We start from the raw sequence: 18,878 nt of genomic DNA on the forward strand, positions 1-18,878 counted from the left end.
CCCAAACATCTTTAGTTTCTGTCTTGTATTTAGAATTGTTTGATTTGTGAGCACTTACTTTTCTTTTCTAAGCCAGTTAAATAGAGCTCATTTACAAATTAACTTCAGCAATATTATGCGAAGACAAAGACACATACTGAGACATACATATATCCAGACAGAGTTCTCACAGTTTCCCTCTTGAGGCTTCAATTGTCTCTTTGCCTTTTTTTTTTTTTTTTTTTTTTTGACTTGAAGTTTCACTAAGCAACCCAAGGCCGAAGTCTCAGGCAAAGTGGGCTGTGTTTGTTTCCCCAGGACATGATAAGAGTTAACCTCAAGCTTTCTCCTAGGCATATTTTTATTCTCTCAGGGTCAGAATTTTGAAAATAAACCAAAAAGCATTTTAACAAGCTAGATTTCTCTAATTGCACATGCAAAAAGAACCGGTTTTACAATTTCAAAAAAAGCTTTATTTTAACCAGTTTTCTCCAGAGTCTAAAGAATATTGTGACCATATTGTCAAAAAAAAATCATCTTTCCTTTCTGTAGTCATAGTTTCATAGCTAAAATATGACTGAATAGTGCTAAAACTGGCCCTAATAACAGGGGCAGACTGGCTGATAAGATGTTGTCCAAGCAGGGATTGTTTCTCTGGGGAGGTGGGGTCTCAGTTTGATCAGAAGAATCTCTGGAGGAGTGAGGGAACTTGCAAGAGTGGGGGAAACTTGGTTCCCCGCTGAGAGTTGGGAGAAGTCAGAGGGGATCATTTAGAATGTTAGGAGAGATCTTCTGTTTCCTCAGCCTTTTGATTATGGAGCCACATAGAGCAGGATTATGATAAAAGGCATGAAAACTTGAACATAGGGAACCTTAGTCCATTTTCCCATCCTGTGGCAATAAAGATCCAATTGCAAAATACCCATATTCAGGCCATTTTCCATCCCCCAATTTATATAAAGGACAGGCACTCTTACAGTAAAATTTAAGTTTCCAGTTCTTAAGGATATACTCCAGAGGTGTTTCTTCTGGCTTAGAAAGGGATCCTCCCATGTTGAGTAACCTGCAACTGAGAATAGAGAGTGATCCTAGAAATGTAACCCAACGTCCTAGATACATTTAGGAGGCACCTGAAGGGACTTCAGAGCATCCCCTGAATTCCCTTCGACCTTATTGCTTGACAGGGTTTTGAGCGTCCTTTACGCCCCCACCGATTTCTAACCAGACGTCTCCAGTTGTTCTTGGTACCGTGTGCACAGTGTTCTCCTTTCATACCTGGAGAGGACATTCAGACCAGTGTAGAACGGTTGCCAGGTTTCTCCTTGAGCTTTATAGGCAACAGATAAAGCCTGGGATGCCGGCTGCTTGGAAGTGGCCAGCCCAATAAATAGTCCTTGGGCTGCCAAGGCCTGGAGTGAAGGGGGAACTCCTGGAGGAGTTGGAGTTGGCCACAATGGAAAATGACCCGGGGGTCAGGACCTGAGGATTTTACTTGACACTGAAAACAATGGGCTGGGCAGCAGAGAGGGTACACTTAGTCCTTCCCCCAGAGGGTGTTAAAGTATCAGGTAAAAAGAAGCCTTGCTGTGCAAGTAAGGTGGGAAAGAAAATCACAGAAGCGTGGGAGAGAGAGTGAAAGTCAGGAGTCTCCAGCCAGCAGTTTGGGCGCGACCTCTACTTTACCTTGAGCTCCCAGGCTTTGGCACCACTACCACTTTGTCTTCCTAGCAGTGTCCTTCTGACCCCATTTTTCCTATTGCAAAAGTCTCTTAATTTCAAAGACTATTGATTTCAATTTGGCCTCTGACTTAGCAGCCTAAAGACGACCCTGAAAACCAACCAGAAAAGCATAAAATAAGATAACACGAGCCTCCCCACACAGCAATGAAAAACCTGACAGTGACGGTGCAGTAACAGGCTCAGCTGGGCAGCTTTCAAATTAGGTCCTTTGTATCCATTATGTGCTACTACTTCCCCTGCCTCCTGTGTGCTCACCCATCTGTGAGGAGGTCTGTGTCCTTACCTCCCATCCCGAGGGGGAGAACACAGAGGTGCAGGAGAGAAATTTGTCTTCTCCAGATCTTTCCTGTGTGTGTATGTGTGTGTGTTCTGAGAAAACTTTACTAATGGACCCTGAAGTTTGAATTTCACGTAATTTTCACAGGTTGTGAAATGTTACCCTTCTTAGGACTTTTTTCAACCATTAAAAAATGTGAAAGTCATTCATAGTTCATGGGTCACACAAAAACAGATGACAGACTGGGTTTGGATGGACCAGAGCCTGTGTCAGCCTCTGAATTACATTGTTGCAAACACAGTTGAAGCCCACAGTACCTTTTCCCAAATTGCATCTTCCGATTACCGCCACTAACCATTCTTCTGAAATGGGTGTCAATCATTCCTATTCATACCATTACCTTCTATGGTTTGTGTCTGTATCCCTAAACAGTGTATAATATTGATTTGCATACTTTGAACTTCATAGAAATGGTATCATACTTTGGGTTCCCTTCTGCCTTGTCGCCCAGTACTTTGCGTGGCACTCTGTCCATGGTGCTGAGTGGAGCTCCAGTGCAGCCTTTTTCACTGCTGTATCGTTTTACACTGTGTGACGACTCTGCCTATGTCATTCGTTCCTGTGCTAGTGAATGGGCACTTAGGTTGCCGCCTGCTAAAGTCCTTTCTTGACATGTCTCATCTCTTTTCACCTTCACCATGACCTTGTTAGATGTCCAGATCTTAACTCTAGGACAGAGGACTGGGTTTCTCCTGGGTCTTCAGGCTCCCCCAGGACTCAGCAGCAACAGTCCATATAACATGCATGTGTGGCAATTTCTAAGGGTTGGAAAAATTGCTGTTTCTGACTCCTGCTTTAAAACAAGAACAAAAGGTAGCGTAAAGATCTTGCCACTTACTCATACCTCCCCCTCCTTTGCCCCATGTGTTCTCAAGCAACACAGATGCTAGGATCGTGCATTATATTCCTATTATTTGGCTGGCGCTGCTGCACTACTTACAACAGCTCTTGGAGGTAGGACGTATGATTATTTTCCTCACGTTAATTATGAGGAAAATGAGGCTTACAGTGGCTAAATATTTTTGCCATTGCCGCAGGCTAAAATTTGAAGCCAGGTCTGGTTCACTGCAGACCTATTTATTATCCATTCATTTGAAAAGCATTGTTGGACATCTGTGCTAGGCCAGCTGCCCTTCTAGGCATGAACGAAGGATAGTAAGGGATGTTGCAAAGGCCCGACTCTCATAGAGCTTAACCTTCTGGTTAGGGGAGACAGGTTATAAACAGATGCATAGTGCCAGGTGATGGTATGTTCTAGGAAGCAAAACAAAGCAGAGTCTAGATGAAAAGTGACGGGGCGGGTCAGGGGCTGCTGTCACAGAATCTCTGATAAGGTGGCATTTGGTGTTTCAGCCAAGTCCTTATGGAAGTAAGGGAAAGAGCTGGGTCTGCTGGGTGGAAGAGCATTGCAGACAGATGGAACATCACGTGTGAAGGATACGGAGTATGGGCATGTTTGGCATGGCTGAGGTGTAGCTGGAATATAGAGAAGACAGACAAACGTGTCATCTCCTTCTGTTTATTTCACTATGGAAGGCAAGCATCATGCCTTATTGATCTTTATTGAGTATTTATCATGTTCCAAATATGATATTCAGCATCGAGTGTGATGAAAATAGAAAGTTAGTAAGTGAAGAAATAGTGGTTTGGATATACCCACGTGTCTCAGAGGCTGTCCCTTGAACTGACCCTCTGTTCTGGCGTTCATCATATAACACATGAACACATCTAAGTAAATAGCGTACGTCCCTCTCCCACAGAAAGCCCTGGAGAATACATGCTGTGTATTTTCTCCCCATGCACAAAACTGCTTTCATTTCTTCCTCCCTTCCTTCCCTCCCTCCCTCCTTTCCACTTGGATTCCTATTTTCTTTCTTTCCTACTATTTGTCCTTTTCCCTGTCTCTGTCTCTCCGTCTCCCACTCCTTTCTTTGTAAACTCAATTTGGAAAGTTACTGGAACAAACATGCTTCTCGGTTTTTCATGGCTGGGTGTGACCTTGCAGATAACTTCGTGTCTTTTCTTGGCATAAACTGGAGTTCTAGTGTGACTTTCTCACAGAAGAGGTGACTGACATTCCCCAAGCCCGTCTCCCATCCTCTCTCGTGCCCCCGTGCTCTGGCCCAGTGCTCTTGCTTTCTGGGATGATGTGTCCCGCTTGTCACTGCTCCAAGCAGCTTCCAGGCTTTTCTCAGCTCTTCCATGCAGCCTTCCCTGGGTGTCCCCACCCTCAGCCCTGCACAGGTAACTGTCCCTCTGTGAGTTAGAGTCAATAGTAAAATAGTTTCTATATTCAGGTGTTCTATAGGCCATGAGGGCACAACGGGTCTACAACTCCCTTTGATGCAAAGTAAAATAAATGCAGAGTCGTAGGATAAGTCCTGACACAGAGTAAACCATCCGTGGAGAGGTTTGAAGGTCAGATGCCCCTCACCTGGGGACCCACAGAACCTGCACTCCTCCTAGGATACACTCACCCCACTGCATCATCCTTGGTGAAGGACTTTCTGTATTTCTACTAAATTATTTTGTCCTCCTGTCCTCTCTCATGTCCCCAGTTCCTAGCCCCATGCTTGGCAAAAAATGTGTAATTCCAGAACTTCCCCTGTAGTCATCATGGCCTCCTGAGTGTCCAAAGGCTATCAATACAAGACAACACTTAGAAAGTTATACTGCGCCAAAATCAAGAGATTGCTAGAAGCAAGCAATGCCACAAGCTTATCATGCCAAAGGAGGGCATTTGATCTAAGTTTATAAGTTTCACAGAAACTTCTTGTCCTCAATATAGTCTTTCAGGGGTCAAGGCTGGAGTCTCACTTTTGAAGATCTCAGTTTCTAACTGGTACGTGCCACAGAGTGCTCTAGACCCCTGATGGGAATGAAGTTTCTATGAGCACAAGCTTGTTGATACATGTGTACACACACGTGTGTGTGTTTGTGTGTGTGTGAGTGAGTGTGTGTTGGGTGCACATATGTAATAGGAATGTTCCAAACCAAATAATAGGACGGTAGAAAGAACAAGATAAAAATTTATATACAGATTATGGGCTTTAGAAACTGTTCTGCGTCAAAGTTGAAAATTAACGGGGGATGGGAGAGAGCTTTAAAGTGCTCATGCTTGCCAGCGTAGTTTATGGTTTCATTTAAAATTCAGCTTTTACAATGTTCAAGTATCATCCCTAAGTCTGGAGTTCTTTACCTGTAAAAAGTACCTTATTCTGGATCTTCTCCAAAGTCTAGAAGAGAAAAAGCATGGGGTCCATTCAGCACAGTTCCTGACTCAGAGGAGAGGTTGCTCTGGTTGTTTTGGAGGTTAATGCTGCTGTCGCTATCAATGGAGCCATTGTGGGAAGGGAGAGGTCTGCCCAAGCCTCAGGAAAAACTCCACAGAAGGGCCCAGGAAGTATTTGGATAGGATCACAGGAAAGGAAAAGGCAGTTCAAACCAGGGGAGCTCTCTGAATGAACACAGGGTGTCAGCCAGGAATGCACGTGCTGTTTAAAAAGAGCGGAAGCCCCAGAGACACAGACTTCCCAGCAACATCACAGAGCTTTGTTCCCTTGGGCGAGAGTGAGAAGGGAAGAGGTTTCAGTGGGTAAAGGATGGTAAAGACCTTCGGATCTGAAAGTCAGTAGTCTGATTTTAACATCCTCCTTTGATCCTAAAATTCTAATAACCCACGTTTTATAGAGAAAAAGTCTGAAGCCTAGTTTGGTAAATGACCTTCTCAGAGTCACATAACACAAGAGAGAAAGAGCTCGGACCTAGCCCTTCACTCCAACGGGAGGGAGACCCTGCACAACAATCTGGCTGCAGGCGGGCTGCCCTGTGTGCTGGGCACCAAGGTGACTTCTGTGTCATCTCACAGCCCGAGTTAGTTTCCAGTTCTGCCCCAACCACTACCTCACACTGCCTGCATAGAATATTTATTAGCTATTAATTACAACGGGAGAATACTTTTCATGGTGTTTTAAAAAATTACATTAAAAAATTAACCCAAACCAAAGCATGAATATAAAGGAAGCCTATTGTCTCAGGTAGAAGTGTCTGTAGTGCATCCCAGTTGGTTCCCTTGAGATACAGTGAGCAGTACTGGTGATGAAAGAGGGGGTGCTTCGATCACAGCCACAGCTCCCACTACGTGAGCACAGTCCAGCCAGACAGGACTGAACACATTTCCCGACCGAGGTTTTAAGTCCTCATAAGCGCTGGCAGGATGGCTCCTGTTTATTCCCATTTTACAGATTTGAGAAGTAAAGTGATTTGCTTAGGTTTACCAGGCTAAGCCTGCATTTAAACCCTTGTTCCCCTGCTCCAAGCCTGGCCTTTCAAAAGCAGCTTCCCTTCCTCAGAGCAGTACAGGGGGCATGGGAATTGCATTGTTCCAAGCAGCAGCTGTTGCAGAGAGCCGAGATGCTTAAAAAGAGCCGCACAGTGTCCTAATTACCTGTGGCAAGGAAAACATCTGTGTGGGAAAAGTAATGAAATTAATTCTAAAGTCTAGCAGTTGCCTACATTAATTGATGTTAATTAATGCCAAATTACAAGATACTTCCTATGAAATTGCATCATAAACTCACCCGAATTGAATATGGAAAGAGTTCATCATGCTTAATGTTGTTACAGCAAGCCCCAAGGGGAATAAGAATGATTGGTCCCTCAATATGAAGTGCTGGCGCCAGTTTCTTTCTGTTTCCATTAGGAGGGGAAGGAGAACAAACCAGGAGCAGTTTACCACAGGCAGGCCACTGGGAATTGATCAGTTCCCCTTCAGCTTGCAAATGTCACTTTGAACCTCTCCAGGAAAGACATGGTTTCAAGACCTCTTCCTGGGGCTTTTCTTGGGTCCATCGGTTGTACGTTTTGTAATTCTCAGCTCAAGAACGGCTCATTGCACAGCTCTGCCTCAGTATGTGGCACGGGGAGTGAAGAGAGAGAGAACAAGCAAAGGAATTCGAGACAGTTCTCTAATTCTTGCAAGCAGGATCCCACAAGCCCACCATGACCCCTGGCCCCTTTCCCCGGCTGAGAGGTGCTGACCAAAGATTTGACACTGGTTGTCTGCCTCTCTCACATCACTGCCTCTACGCAAGTGTTGACATCACATATATAACTTTTATTCATTTTCCCCATGTAAACATACATATGTAGACATCTATATATATATCACTTGCACAAAATCGTGTCCATATGCACATATTTTGGTAACCTACTTTTTAAAAACTTTTATTTTGGAATAAATTTAGATAAACAGAGAAGTCACCAAGATAGTGCAGCTTTACCCGGCTTCTCCTAATGTTAACGTCTTATACAACCAACCATGTTCTCTTTCTCAAAGCTAAGAAATTAACATTGATACAGCATTATTAATTGGTAAGCTATTTTTATGATATAAAATGCATTAAGCATTTCTGTAATTCCTCATATATAGTCTAAAGGCAGAATTTTAATAGCAAACTATGCATGTGCCACAGTCTATTTAGTTCCTCAATTGTTGGCCTTTTTGTTTTCTCTTATTTTTTTAAATTATAAACAACACTATGATGAATATCAAAGTAGATAAATCTTGGCATAGATCATTAATTATTTCTTCAAGTCGAATTCTCAGAAATGAACCCGAAAAGATGTTGATCCGTATTGCCAAATGACCCTGCACAAAAGTACAAACGTACAGGCTTTTTTTTTTTTTAATCTAGGTATATCCATTTATACTTGGAAGCCAAAAATCATGCTTAGCAAAAATTGGCCCCAACCAATTGGTTGCATTATTTCCACTATGCAACATAGTGGAAATAAACCAGACTTGGAGGCCAACCAACCCCGATTGAAACCGCGTACTGTACGGTTATACGGTACTATATGTACTAACCGCCGTTTCTATAATCTCTTGGAGTTTCATTCTCTTTATCTGCAAAGTCAGTTGATAAATTATACTCTACAGTATTGTGAAGATTAAATGTACCAAGTAAGTGTGAGCATGCTTTAGAGTACTTGGCACATAGATGTTCAACAAATATTAGTTTCCCTGTTCTTTTAATTTCTCCCCAGATCCCTCAGATTCATAATTTTTGTATAGTTGAGTTATAAATGTGAAAAGTTTATATTTTCCATCTTATTCTTGCTCAGGGACCTTTGAAGGGGAAGTTGAGGTCTTAAGAAAGAAACTATTAGACACCATTATAGATAAAACAAGCACTGTGTATTCATCAAGAAGTCCTCATGGGGTGGCAGTCTGAGAAATTCTAACTGGAAGTTGTATTCGTAAATTGAAGCCTGAGACTTCCTAATTCTGAACCCTTGATTCAAATTGTTTTCATTCATTATCTCACATAACAAGAAGCACAGAGACAGGGCAACCCTGGGTTCAGTATAATCAGTACCTCAATGATGTCATCAGGGAACAGGTCCCTTCCACCTCTTCATCATACTCATTGTGTAAGTTTAACTCTAAGACTCCTCCATGCACAAGAAGGCTAGAGCAGTCCCACACGTCACGTTGACTCAGTGTTGTATGCTAGCAGAAGAAGGTCTTCTGTGCTGTGCCTCCCTGTAGCCCCTTAAAAGATCTCTTGCACTTCTTATTTACTAGAACTGATTTAAATGGCTTTCCCTAAAGCAAATGATGGCAAGTAGAGTGGGCATAGACTCGAGGATTATTCCCTGCACATCAGAGCTTCTGATTCATGTGGAAGAAAGATGAGCCACCAGGTCCAGTACTGGCTTTTCTGGCAAAGAGGCAGAGAGGAATGAGCATTGGATAGGTCACTGATAGTACCTGATAGTGAAATATAACTGTAATACTCAAATTCAGTTTCCTTAAGGACAAACTGTGTGCCCCAAACTGATCTAATCACTGTGAAAAGAAGCAAAAGAGAAAATAGGAACATTATAGTTGATAGTAACAACTGACATTTGTACAACTTTGAGTTTCAAAGCATTTAGCATATATATTATTTCAGTAAATCCTTAGAGCCAAACTACAAGATAGTTGACATTGGCATCCTCATTTAATAGATGAAGGTAGCAAGACTCGGGAAGATAATTTCCTTTGAATTACGCAGCTGTGACCACACCAGAACTCAAGGCCAGGTCTCACAGATGCCAATCTCCATTTCTATGACCCTGAGTTGCCTTTTGAAAAACAGAAGTCAACTAAAGCTGTAGAAGGGTCTGATGGAGTGTGAAATTGTGAGGTGCAGATTTTGTGTGGCATGGGGAGAACTGTTCTGGGAAGGGATGAGTCCCAGAAATTCTCTTCAGGGAGAAAGATCATGAGTTATGCCCTAAAATGAAACTATAAGAATGTCTAAGAAAGGAGATAGGGAAGGGAGTGTAAAAGGCTTTTCTTTCTTTTTTTTTTTTTTTTTTTTTTTCCCGGTACGCTGGCCTCTCACCGTTGCGGCCTCTCGCGTTGCGGAGCGCAGGCTCAGCGGCCATGGCTTACTGGCCCAAACGCTCCGCGGCATGCGGGATCCTCCCAGACCGGGGCACAAACCCGTGTCCCCTGCATTGGCAGGAGGACTCCCAACCACTGCGCCACCAGGGAAGCCTGAAAGGCTTTTCTTTAGTTTCTCTTTGGAGGACTAGATGGGTTAAAATACTTGAGAGCTATCCCCATCACCACACATGGCAGCGGGATAAAGGAAGATTGTGGATAAAGGAAGATTGTAGATAAAGCTCTCCTTCCCTCTCCTTAGAGCTCATCAGCAGCTACGTCAGCCATTGGTCAGTTGGAGCAAATATGCATGCCGCCCCCTAGCGGCACTCCTTGTAGAATACAGATTTACCCAAGTTCTTCAGTAAAAGTAGTGCTAGAAATTTCCTTCAGGGAAGTCAATTAGTGAATCCTAATATCCAACTCAACATACGATTGCCTACCCCCCATTTCATGTAAATAATCATGGCCTGATTTCTTCATTTGGAAGAGTGGATTTCTTCATACATCTTTGATGTCCTAAAATTAAACTTACTCACTCATTAAGCACCAAAAAAAAGGTAAAATAACTTCCTTTTTCATTCAAAAAGATATATTCCAGTAAAGTGGTATGTTCCAAGGAATATTTATTTATTACGTACTATGTGCCTGGAACAGTATTCGAATCTGGAGGTCTAGGAGGGAACAACAAAGACAAAAGAGGTCTCTGTCTTCATGGAGCTTATATTCTAACAGGGAGAGGGGCAGAAATAAATCATGAGCAAGGTGACTTTAGATTGTGATAAATTCCATGAAGGGAATTAACAGGATGGAGTGTTATCGAAAGTAATCATGGAAAACCCTCAGAAGTAACAGTAAGCTGAAGTCTAGACCTTCTTTGGGGAACATCCTGGGGAGAAGCCGTTTAGGCAGAGAGAATACAAATGTGAAGCCTCTTTAGTGGTCGAAAGTTTGGCCAAATTCCTAAACATATTGCAGTTTAGAGTAGAAGAGTCACAGGGAGAGAAGAGACTAGCATGAGGGGCAGTTGAAGCAGTGGTGGTAGAGGGTTTGAATTTATTCTAAGTGCAAGGAGGCAAAGGGACTTTTAAGTGACATCTGATTCTTAGAGACGGCGGAATAGTTGTGGTTGGAAAACAGTGACAGCCTCCCTCATACAATATACTTCCAGCAACAGGGATCAAATCTATTGTTATTACTGGTATGTTTATCACCTGCTATAGTCTCAGGTGAGATGCAGGGTCTTAGTTTACTCACCTATAAAATGAGGGCAAAGTTTTTGAGTTGGGAATCTCCTCTCAATTCTGTTTTATTTCCAATTAGTAATAGAAGAAAAACCTTCATCTTCACATAGCACCTTATTGTTTATAACAACAGCACTTCTACCATGAGGTGATTGATGATTGCACATATGTGTGTGTTTCCCAGTTTATCAAAGGTCGAAGTGTGGAGGTGAAGCCTATAAATGAGAAAAAATAACTAAGAAGGCACAAGTATTATTGCCAGCTTTTGAAAATATTTTCATTTGGGTTTGGAAGGAAAAAATTTAATTAACAGGAATTTAATATTCTAGGATGACAAGAGTTGGTGGAGGCACTGGGAAATAGTGATGGTGGTGTTGACAGCAAGTGAGTAAAATAATACTGATAATACTTTTAATGACAATAGTAACAGTAATGTAGTGAATAGAGAATGTGAGGTTTGTGGAAAGGCTTGAAGACAGCAAGAAAGGTAGAAGATGTCCACTCTGACTCTAACATGCTGTGTGTATATCACCCCACCCTCGTTTATTTCAGATTCACAATACCTAACCTGCGGAATGCAGAACTGCACAGAGGCCAGCAGAAACAAACCTTTCCCAGGCTACATTGACCCAGACTCTTTGATTGTCCAGGATGATTATGTGTTTGTTCAGGTATGAAAGATCCACTTCCATTGATTGTGTCAAAGACATTTCCCTTCCCTGCTTCTGTCCCTAATGCAGCCCCTTTGCCTGCTTACACTCCCTGAAAAGCAATAAAGAAAGAAAAAAAAAGCATTATTATTATTATTTTTTAACATCTTTATTGGAGTATAATTACTTTACAGTGGTGTGTTAGTTTCTGCTGTATAACAAAGTGAATCAGCTGTATGTGTACATATATCCCCATATCTCCCCCATCTTGCGTCTCCCTCCCTCCCACGCTCCCTATCCCACCCCTCTAGGTGGTCACAAAGCACCGAGCTGATCTCCCTGTGCTATGCGGGTGCTTCCCACTAGCTATCTATTTTACATTTGGTAGTGTATATATGTCCATGCCACTCTCTCACTGCGTCCCAGCTTACCCTTTCCCCCCCACCACCAAGGCATTATTTTTTTAACAAAAGGAACATTACCAATTTGAATATTCTATACTAACAGAATAGTAATTCCTTCCTTGGGGTGGTGTCTGGAGGACTTGTCAATGTGGGGTGCCTTAGGTGGTGAGAGGCAGAGCCGATAGAGCACGATCAGCCTCTGTTGTTTACAGGCACGACTGAGATCAGGGTCAAGAGAATTTAGATGAGATGCATTCAGACAGGTTTCTCACCTCTGCAAGAGTGGGAAACAGCTTGAGAAGCTGAGGGTTCAGGAGTGGTTAGAAGAGAGAAGGAACAAGAATGCTTGTTTCTTTTCACATTTAAGGACAAATTTAGGCTTGTTTGGACAAAACATTTAAAAATTCCTTTACTGCTTTCCGCGTTAAAATTGACAAAGGTACAATAGCTAAATAGTTTATATATATAAATAAATCTACAATTTCACTGTGATTGAGACATTCTAGATACTAGTATGTTTACTTGGACAAGAAATCATAATTTAGAATATTTAATCGCATGTATTGGGAAGTAAATGTTCAAATTCCTTACTTTCAGCCTATGTACTTTTAAAGTAGTTCACAGTTACACACACACACACACACACACACACACACACACACACACACACACACACACACTTCCTTTTCCTCTAGGAAAATGAATAACGAGCACTCTGATAACTTCAGCATCAAATTATCAAGTGACATTAAAATGGGAAACGGTTACCCATATTGGTTCTATGTATAAATCGTTTCTCTATCAGTGTTGCTTCCAGGGACCTTTCCTGTTTTCTAGTAACAGTTTATAATCCACATATATGACTCACAAATGAAAATCAATTGTGCATTTAGAGTTTTATATATTTTCTACCCAGGCCACTATGAACATATAACCCGACACTAGGACCAAGAGGTGGTCTGGCCACGTCATGGTGAATATAACTTTCTAGTCACATTTTTACGTGTCTGGTGAAAATTCACCCAGAGCATTTGTTGACATTCTGAGTATGCAAACTCCAGATGACTTCAAAGTCCAGATGTTTACATGGGTTAAGAGTAGCAACAGGAATTCATAGAAACTGAGAGTAAAAAGGTGGTTTTCAGGGACTGGGGGCTAGGGATATGGGGAGATGCCAGTCAAAGGGGGTACATGTCCAGCTATATGATGTATAAGTAATAAACAGCATAGTGGCTATACTGTATTATATACTTGAAAGTTGTTATGAGAATAGATCTGAAATTTTATCACACACATAGACACAAAATCTTAAGTAAAAGGATGGAGGTGTTAACTAACCTTGTATGAGGTAATCATTTCACAATATATGCATATCAGATCATCATATTGTACACTTTAAACTTGCATGTGCTATATGTCAATAATATCTCAATAAAGCTGGGGAAAAAAGAGTGGCTCCAAAGGAGAAAGAGAGTGGCAGTGCACCGCTCACAGCCTGCACCTCGTGGTGCTTAGCTGAGTTGGAGACCACAGCGCTTCTCACCCTGCCTCAGACTCACAGCGTTCTTTGGGCTGTACATTCTGGGCAGACCTGGGGGAGGTAGCTCACCATTTGTTCTCTTCTGGGAGGTTGAGGTCTAGAATGATTTTGAACCACGATCCTGGCTTGGATTTTCATCTAACACATCAGCAGCACTGCTGTGTGTGGGACATGCTCACAGCCAGCAGTGTGACTGCACAGAACTGGAATTCAGTGCCGAGATGAGCGCTCCCGTTCTGCCACCTTGTGACCTGGACCATTCCCTTCTCATCTGGCACAGGGACCTGTTTGTGTGGTCAAAGTCTTGGGGCTAGATGGCTGGGCTGCTGAGGGACACAGATCCAATATACCCTAAGGCTTGTATTATTAAAAAAAAAAATTGCTAAAAATGTCTCCTGACTTCTGCACCGCAGGGCAAATTGAAGAATTGTATTTTTGTGCAGTGGGTTCACTTTGGGCCTCTGAAATCACATACACTGTCTAAGTTGTTTTTGAACTGAATGCCAATTCTTTACACTGGCCCACAATACCCACTTAAGCTGTTGTGTTGGCAGCTACCCCCTTCCATTCAGGGGCTGTCCTTCTGTGACCTGTAACTGTCGTAGTAGCTCTTCTTACACCCTTATGTTTACGCTCCAGCTGACATCAGGAGGACGGCCACACTACTACGTTTCCTACCGAAGGAATGCGTTTGCCCAAATGAAGCTGCCCAAATATGCTTTGCCCAAGGTATGGCCTGCATCAATTTCTCTATTTCAGTGTCTACTCTTTTTCCCAAGGACTCTTTCAGTCTCTCGTAGTTATTTATTTCTTTTCATCCCCCATCTCTGTTTCTCAAGTTCACTTCTTTACTTTCCTTTTTGCCAACCTCCTTATCCTTCTTTCTCTCTCAGTGGTCCATCCCTCCCTCCCCCACCTCTCTCTTTCTCTCTCTAATTCTTTGGAATTCTTGCTGTAGGAGCATCTGAGTAAATTGATAACTGACGTGCTTTTGCTTTTCAAGTGGGATGTATTGGTTTTCTAGTAGGACAGAAACTATGCTTTGGGTACACAGTATATCAGTGCAACAGGTATGATACGTATCTATATACCATTTTGTTGTTATTAATCATGGAGAGGTGATGCAGTGATGTAGCGTCCGACATTTGCTTTCTTTCCCAGTGGAACTTACGAGACTGGTTTTCTTTAGGGTTCGGAGACACAGCTAATTTTTTAGACTTTCCCAAAGACATACTCCTTTAAAAAGAGTGGCAGAAAAAAGTTAAAAGACTCCCAACCGCTAACATCCCCAGACTCTCTCTCCACAAACACTGAAGAACTGCGTTAATATGGAGCGCCACCTAGTGGAAGTGAAACTGACTTGGGAGCTCAAAGCTGTGGATTTGAGGTCTTGCTGCCACTGTGATGTATTTTAAGTAGCCAGAAATTGTTAATGTATTGTGCCTTTTTTTTTCTAGCAACAACCACTGACATGTGAGTGTTTTTATTTTTAAATTTTTTATTGAAGTATAGTTGATTTACAGTATTATATTAGCTTCAGGTATACAACATAGTGAGTCAATATTTTTATAGATTACAAAATAGTGGTTATATTTTCCTGTGCTGTGCAATATATCCTTGTTGCTTATTTATTTTATACATAATAGTTTATATCTCTTAATCCCATACCTCTATCTAGCTGCTCCACCCTTCCCTTTGCCCACGGGTAACCACTAGTTTGTTCTCTATATCTGTGAGTCTGTTTTTTTTTTTTTTAAATATACATTCATTTGTTTTACTTTTTAGATTCCACATATAAGCTATAACATAGAGGATTTGTCTTTCTCTTTCTGACTTATTTCACTAAGCATAATACTCCCTAGGTCCATCCATGTTGTCACAAAAGGCAAGATTTCATTCTTTTTTATGGCTAATATTCCATCTCTCACACACACACACACACACACACACACACACACACACACACACGCATCTTCTTTATCCATTCATCTGCTAAAGGCACTTTGGTTGCCTCCATATCTTGGCAATTGTAAATAATACTGCTATGAACATTCAGATGCATTTATCTTTTTGAATTAGTGTTTTTGTTTTCTTTGGCTATATACCCAGCAGTGGAATTGCTGGATCATATAGTAGTTCTATGTTTAGTTATCTGAGGAAATGCCATACTGTTTTCAACAGTGACTGCACCAATTTACATTCCCACCAACAGTGTAGGAGGCTTCTCTTTTCTCTATATCCTCCCGAACATTTGTTATTTGTAGACTTTTTGATGATGGCCATTCTGACAGGTGTGCCTTGATCAATAGAACAAGGGAGATGTGTGTGGCTGTAAGAAGGGGACTGTGTAGGTTTAAACATAGCTCAGCTTTGAAACCTTTGGTTGAACAAAGAACATAAATAACTGCTTTTTCAATTGTGTTTTCATGACTCTTCGTCTTGTATTTTTATCCATGACTTTGTAGTTTGCTATCTTGGACCAACATCAGCTACCTGCTCAGGGAATCAGTGATAGATATAGCACAAGGGCTCTGCAGGTCTCCTCTCCCAGGAGAGACAGTGGCTTCTCCAGGCAGAATTCTCGTCCTTGGCCATCACTCTGCCCCTAACCCTAGCATAGTGAAAAGTGAGCTGTAAACCTCAGCCCATTAGAGATAATAACACACATTAAATTACACTATTAACTGCAAAGAACTATTTCCATATTGGTAGTTATTTTTTTCAGCTACTAAGAGGTTGATGACAGTGGTAATTGCCCAGAACTATATGCCTACGCCTGTGTATGTTTAACTGCTCCTTGCTCTTGATTTGGCCTAAAACATTTTCCAAAAAGACAAACACAGCCTTGGAGTTGTGCCTTAGATGAGAATTGGGTAAAGTCAGTATGTAAAAGAAAAATTGAGTGTTGTTAAAATTACCCTTGATAATCTTTTAGGGAGGTCCATGAGGGAGATGATCATTTTACCTTGGTAAGTCCAACAGAGCTGGTGGTTGTTTTGCTTTGTTTTGTTTTTGTTGTTTTGTTTTTTTTCACTTGAGCACTGACATAAATTGCTGTCTTTGACCAATAAATGAAGGAGTTGGCTTGCAAGATTTTCACCTTTAAAAATAAGAACACACTCAATGCAGTGAGATACTCCTGTTCAAGAGACATGTGGGAATGGGGACCACATCAGGAAACAGCAGTTTCGAGCCACTCATCTCATGCTTACTTACTCTTGGGAATATACTTTTTGAGTGGAATAAGTTTCAGCCAAACCAGATGCTTCTTGCTGCAGATTTGAGGCTAGAACTTGAGTCTCGTGACTCCCAAACTGGCATTCCTTGTATTACACTTTTCTACTCTCTAAATAAATTAATAGATTCTATTACTAAAAGGGAGCAGCACCCACCCCCCAAATTTTTATATACTGAGGAGCATCCAGAGAAAAAGTCCCATTGATCTGTGCAGCCTCAGAATGGTATTTCAAAACAAAGAAACCACTTGGCCCCTTGGCTGGAGTGTTGGGAAACACATGCTGTGCGTTGCTTGTTCATAGCCATCGCGCCAATCACTGTTGACAGCTGCCCCCAGTGGCATCTTGCCAATCTGGAGGGAAGAGTTTTAGTCTGAGCCTGAATTGGCTGTCTGGCCCCTCCCACACTCTCCCAGATGAGCAGGTTCCATTAGTCAGCCTCATCTGAGGTCCAAGGGTAGAATGGGGTGATTACTTTAGCTTGTCCCCAGAAAAATCGGAACCGCTACAGCGCATGAATGTACTATTTGGTCCAAGTGGGTGTTTATTATTTAAGGCAATGAGATGCCTCATTACAATCCCATTACACCTTCAAAGAGAAGCCCCAGCTTGGGTGGAGTGATCCATGGCAAAGATGCATTATTTCAGGACCCTCTATCAAAGCAGGGCTGCTGCAGCTGGAAAGGAACAAAGCTTCGTGCTCACCAAAGGAACTGAGACAAACCTGCACTTACATGCTCAAATTTTCTTTAATCATCCCCTGCCATTGTTTCAACTCTTGAAAGACTGAGGTTACCCTGAGCTGTATTAAAAAAAATTAATATAATGGTAAAGATGACCAGAGAGGGAGGTGGGGAGATTTTAGTATTGCTGTTACCATTAAGAGTGTGAGGCCCTCCAGACAGGGAGACCTAGTGACAGTTTTCCTCCCTTACCGTACTTGGAGCTCATTCTGAGCTACTCAAGTGAGCTACTCATTCTGAGGTACTCAAGGCAACACATATGAAAGTGCTTTGAGCATTTTGGAGGATAGATACACTATAAAAGTAAGGTAATATTAGTATGGATCTAGTTGTCTGTGTTGGAGAAGATCGACGTGAACTGGGGTGGGTGATGAAAAGGCTGCTTGATTCACAGCGAGAGACCCTAATTCCAGACCTAGATCTGTCATTCCCCTGCTTTGAACCTTGGGCTGGTTTGTCAATTTCTCTCTCTTTTTTTTTTTTTTTTACATTTTTAAAATACAGAGCTTAGATTCACAATAATGTTTTCTCAAACTCATTACTCAATAAAATGCCCTTAGAGATGCTTCACGAAAATTTGGTTCTATGATCGTGAGTTTAAAAAAAGAAATCAACTCCATTCCATGCTCCTTGCCTAGAGACTAACAGAAGCTCGCTGATACGCTAAAGGCTCTAGGATGTCCTGTGAGCAAGAAAGCTGTATAGTTAGCATTAATCAAAACGTTTTACAAAAGGATCCATTCAAAAACAATCTATTAAAATCGAACAATAGTGGTGTCCTATGGAACAGATGTTGGGAAGTGCTGTAGAACATCTCAGAGTTCACTTCTTGGTCTAAAATTTTGTATCTCAGTATAAGCTTTCTACATAAAGTGCCATTTTGGGTGAAATAACATATTTTCCTGATACAGGCGCGTGTACGCACGAAGAGAAAGGAAAGATGGCATTTAAATATGTCAGACGTTTCAGTTACAGTATTTAAGACCAACGTAGTTTTTAAATTTTTTTTTTTTACTTTTACATCTTTATTGGAGTATAATTGCTTTACAATGGTGTGTTAGTTTGTGCTTTATAACAAAGTGAATCAGTTATACATATGTTTCCATGTCTCTTCCCTCTTGCATCTCCCTCCCTCCCACCTTCCCTATCCCACCCCTCCAGGCGGTCACAAAGCACGGAGCTGATCTCCCTGTGCGATGCGGCTGCTTCCCACTAGCGATCTACCTTACGTTTGGTAGTGTATATATGTCCATGCCTCTCTCTTACTTTGTCACAGCTTACCCTTCCCCCTCCCCATATCCTCAAGGTTTTTAAACAGTCTCTTCAGTGTAATTAGATTATATATAGAGAGAGAGCTGCCCTTGGCCCTTATCTAGCCATGGCCATTTCATCTGTTTTTGCTCTGTTACTTGTTCTCTGAGTGACGTAAGTACTTGATGCATCTGTGTTTTGCATTCTACACCAACCAAGGAGAAGTTTGAGTGGGCTGCGGTAGTATGGATGGATGGTTTACTCTGGCCCCTAGGATTATTTAATGGGCCCAAAGGCACAGTTATGCAGGGACCAGGTT

At 41.9% G+C, this 18,878-nt stretch overlaps 1 protein-coding gene across 3 annotated transcripts in view; it reads left to right on the forward strand.

The window, feature by feature from the left end:
- SORCS1 (sortilin related VPS10 domain containing receptor 1) overlaps positions 1–18,878 on the forward strand; it is a gene marked incomplete at its 5' end in the record, with an annotated part of 555,414 nt that overhangs the window by 407,158 nt on the left and 129,378 nt on the right. For all 3 annotated transcript variants that reach the window (XM_082855012.1, XM_082855013.1, XM_082855011.1), the window contains 2 exons: positions 11,288–11,406; positions 13,969–14,058. In XM_082855012.1, the coding sequence (XP_082711138.1) occupies positions 11,288–11,406; positions 13,969–14,058 (209 nt within the window). The remainder of the gene's footprint in view (positions 1–11,287; positions 11,407–13,968; positions 14,059–18,878) is intronic.

The sequence above is a fragment of the Leucopleurus acutus genome (assembly GCF_964270905.1).
Source record: "Leucopleurus acutus genome assembly, chromosome: 14".
Taxonomy (NCBI): domain Eukaryota; kingdom Metazoa; phylum Chordata; class Mammalia; order Artiodactyla; family Delphinidae; genus Leucopleurus; species Leucopleurus acutus.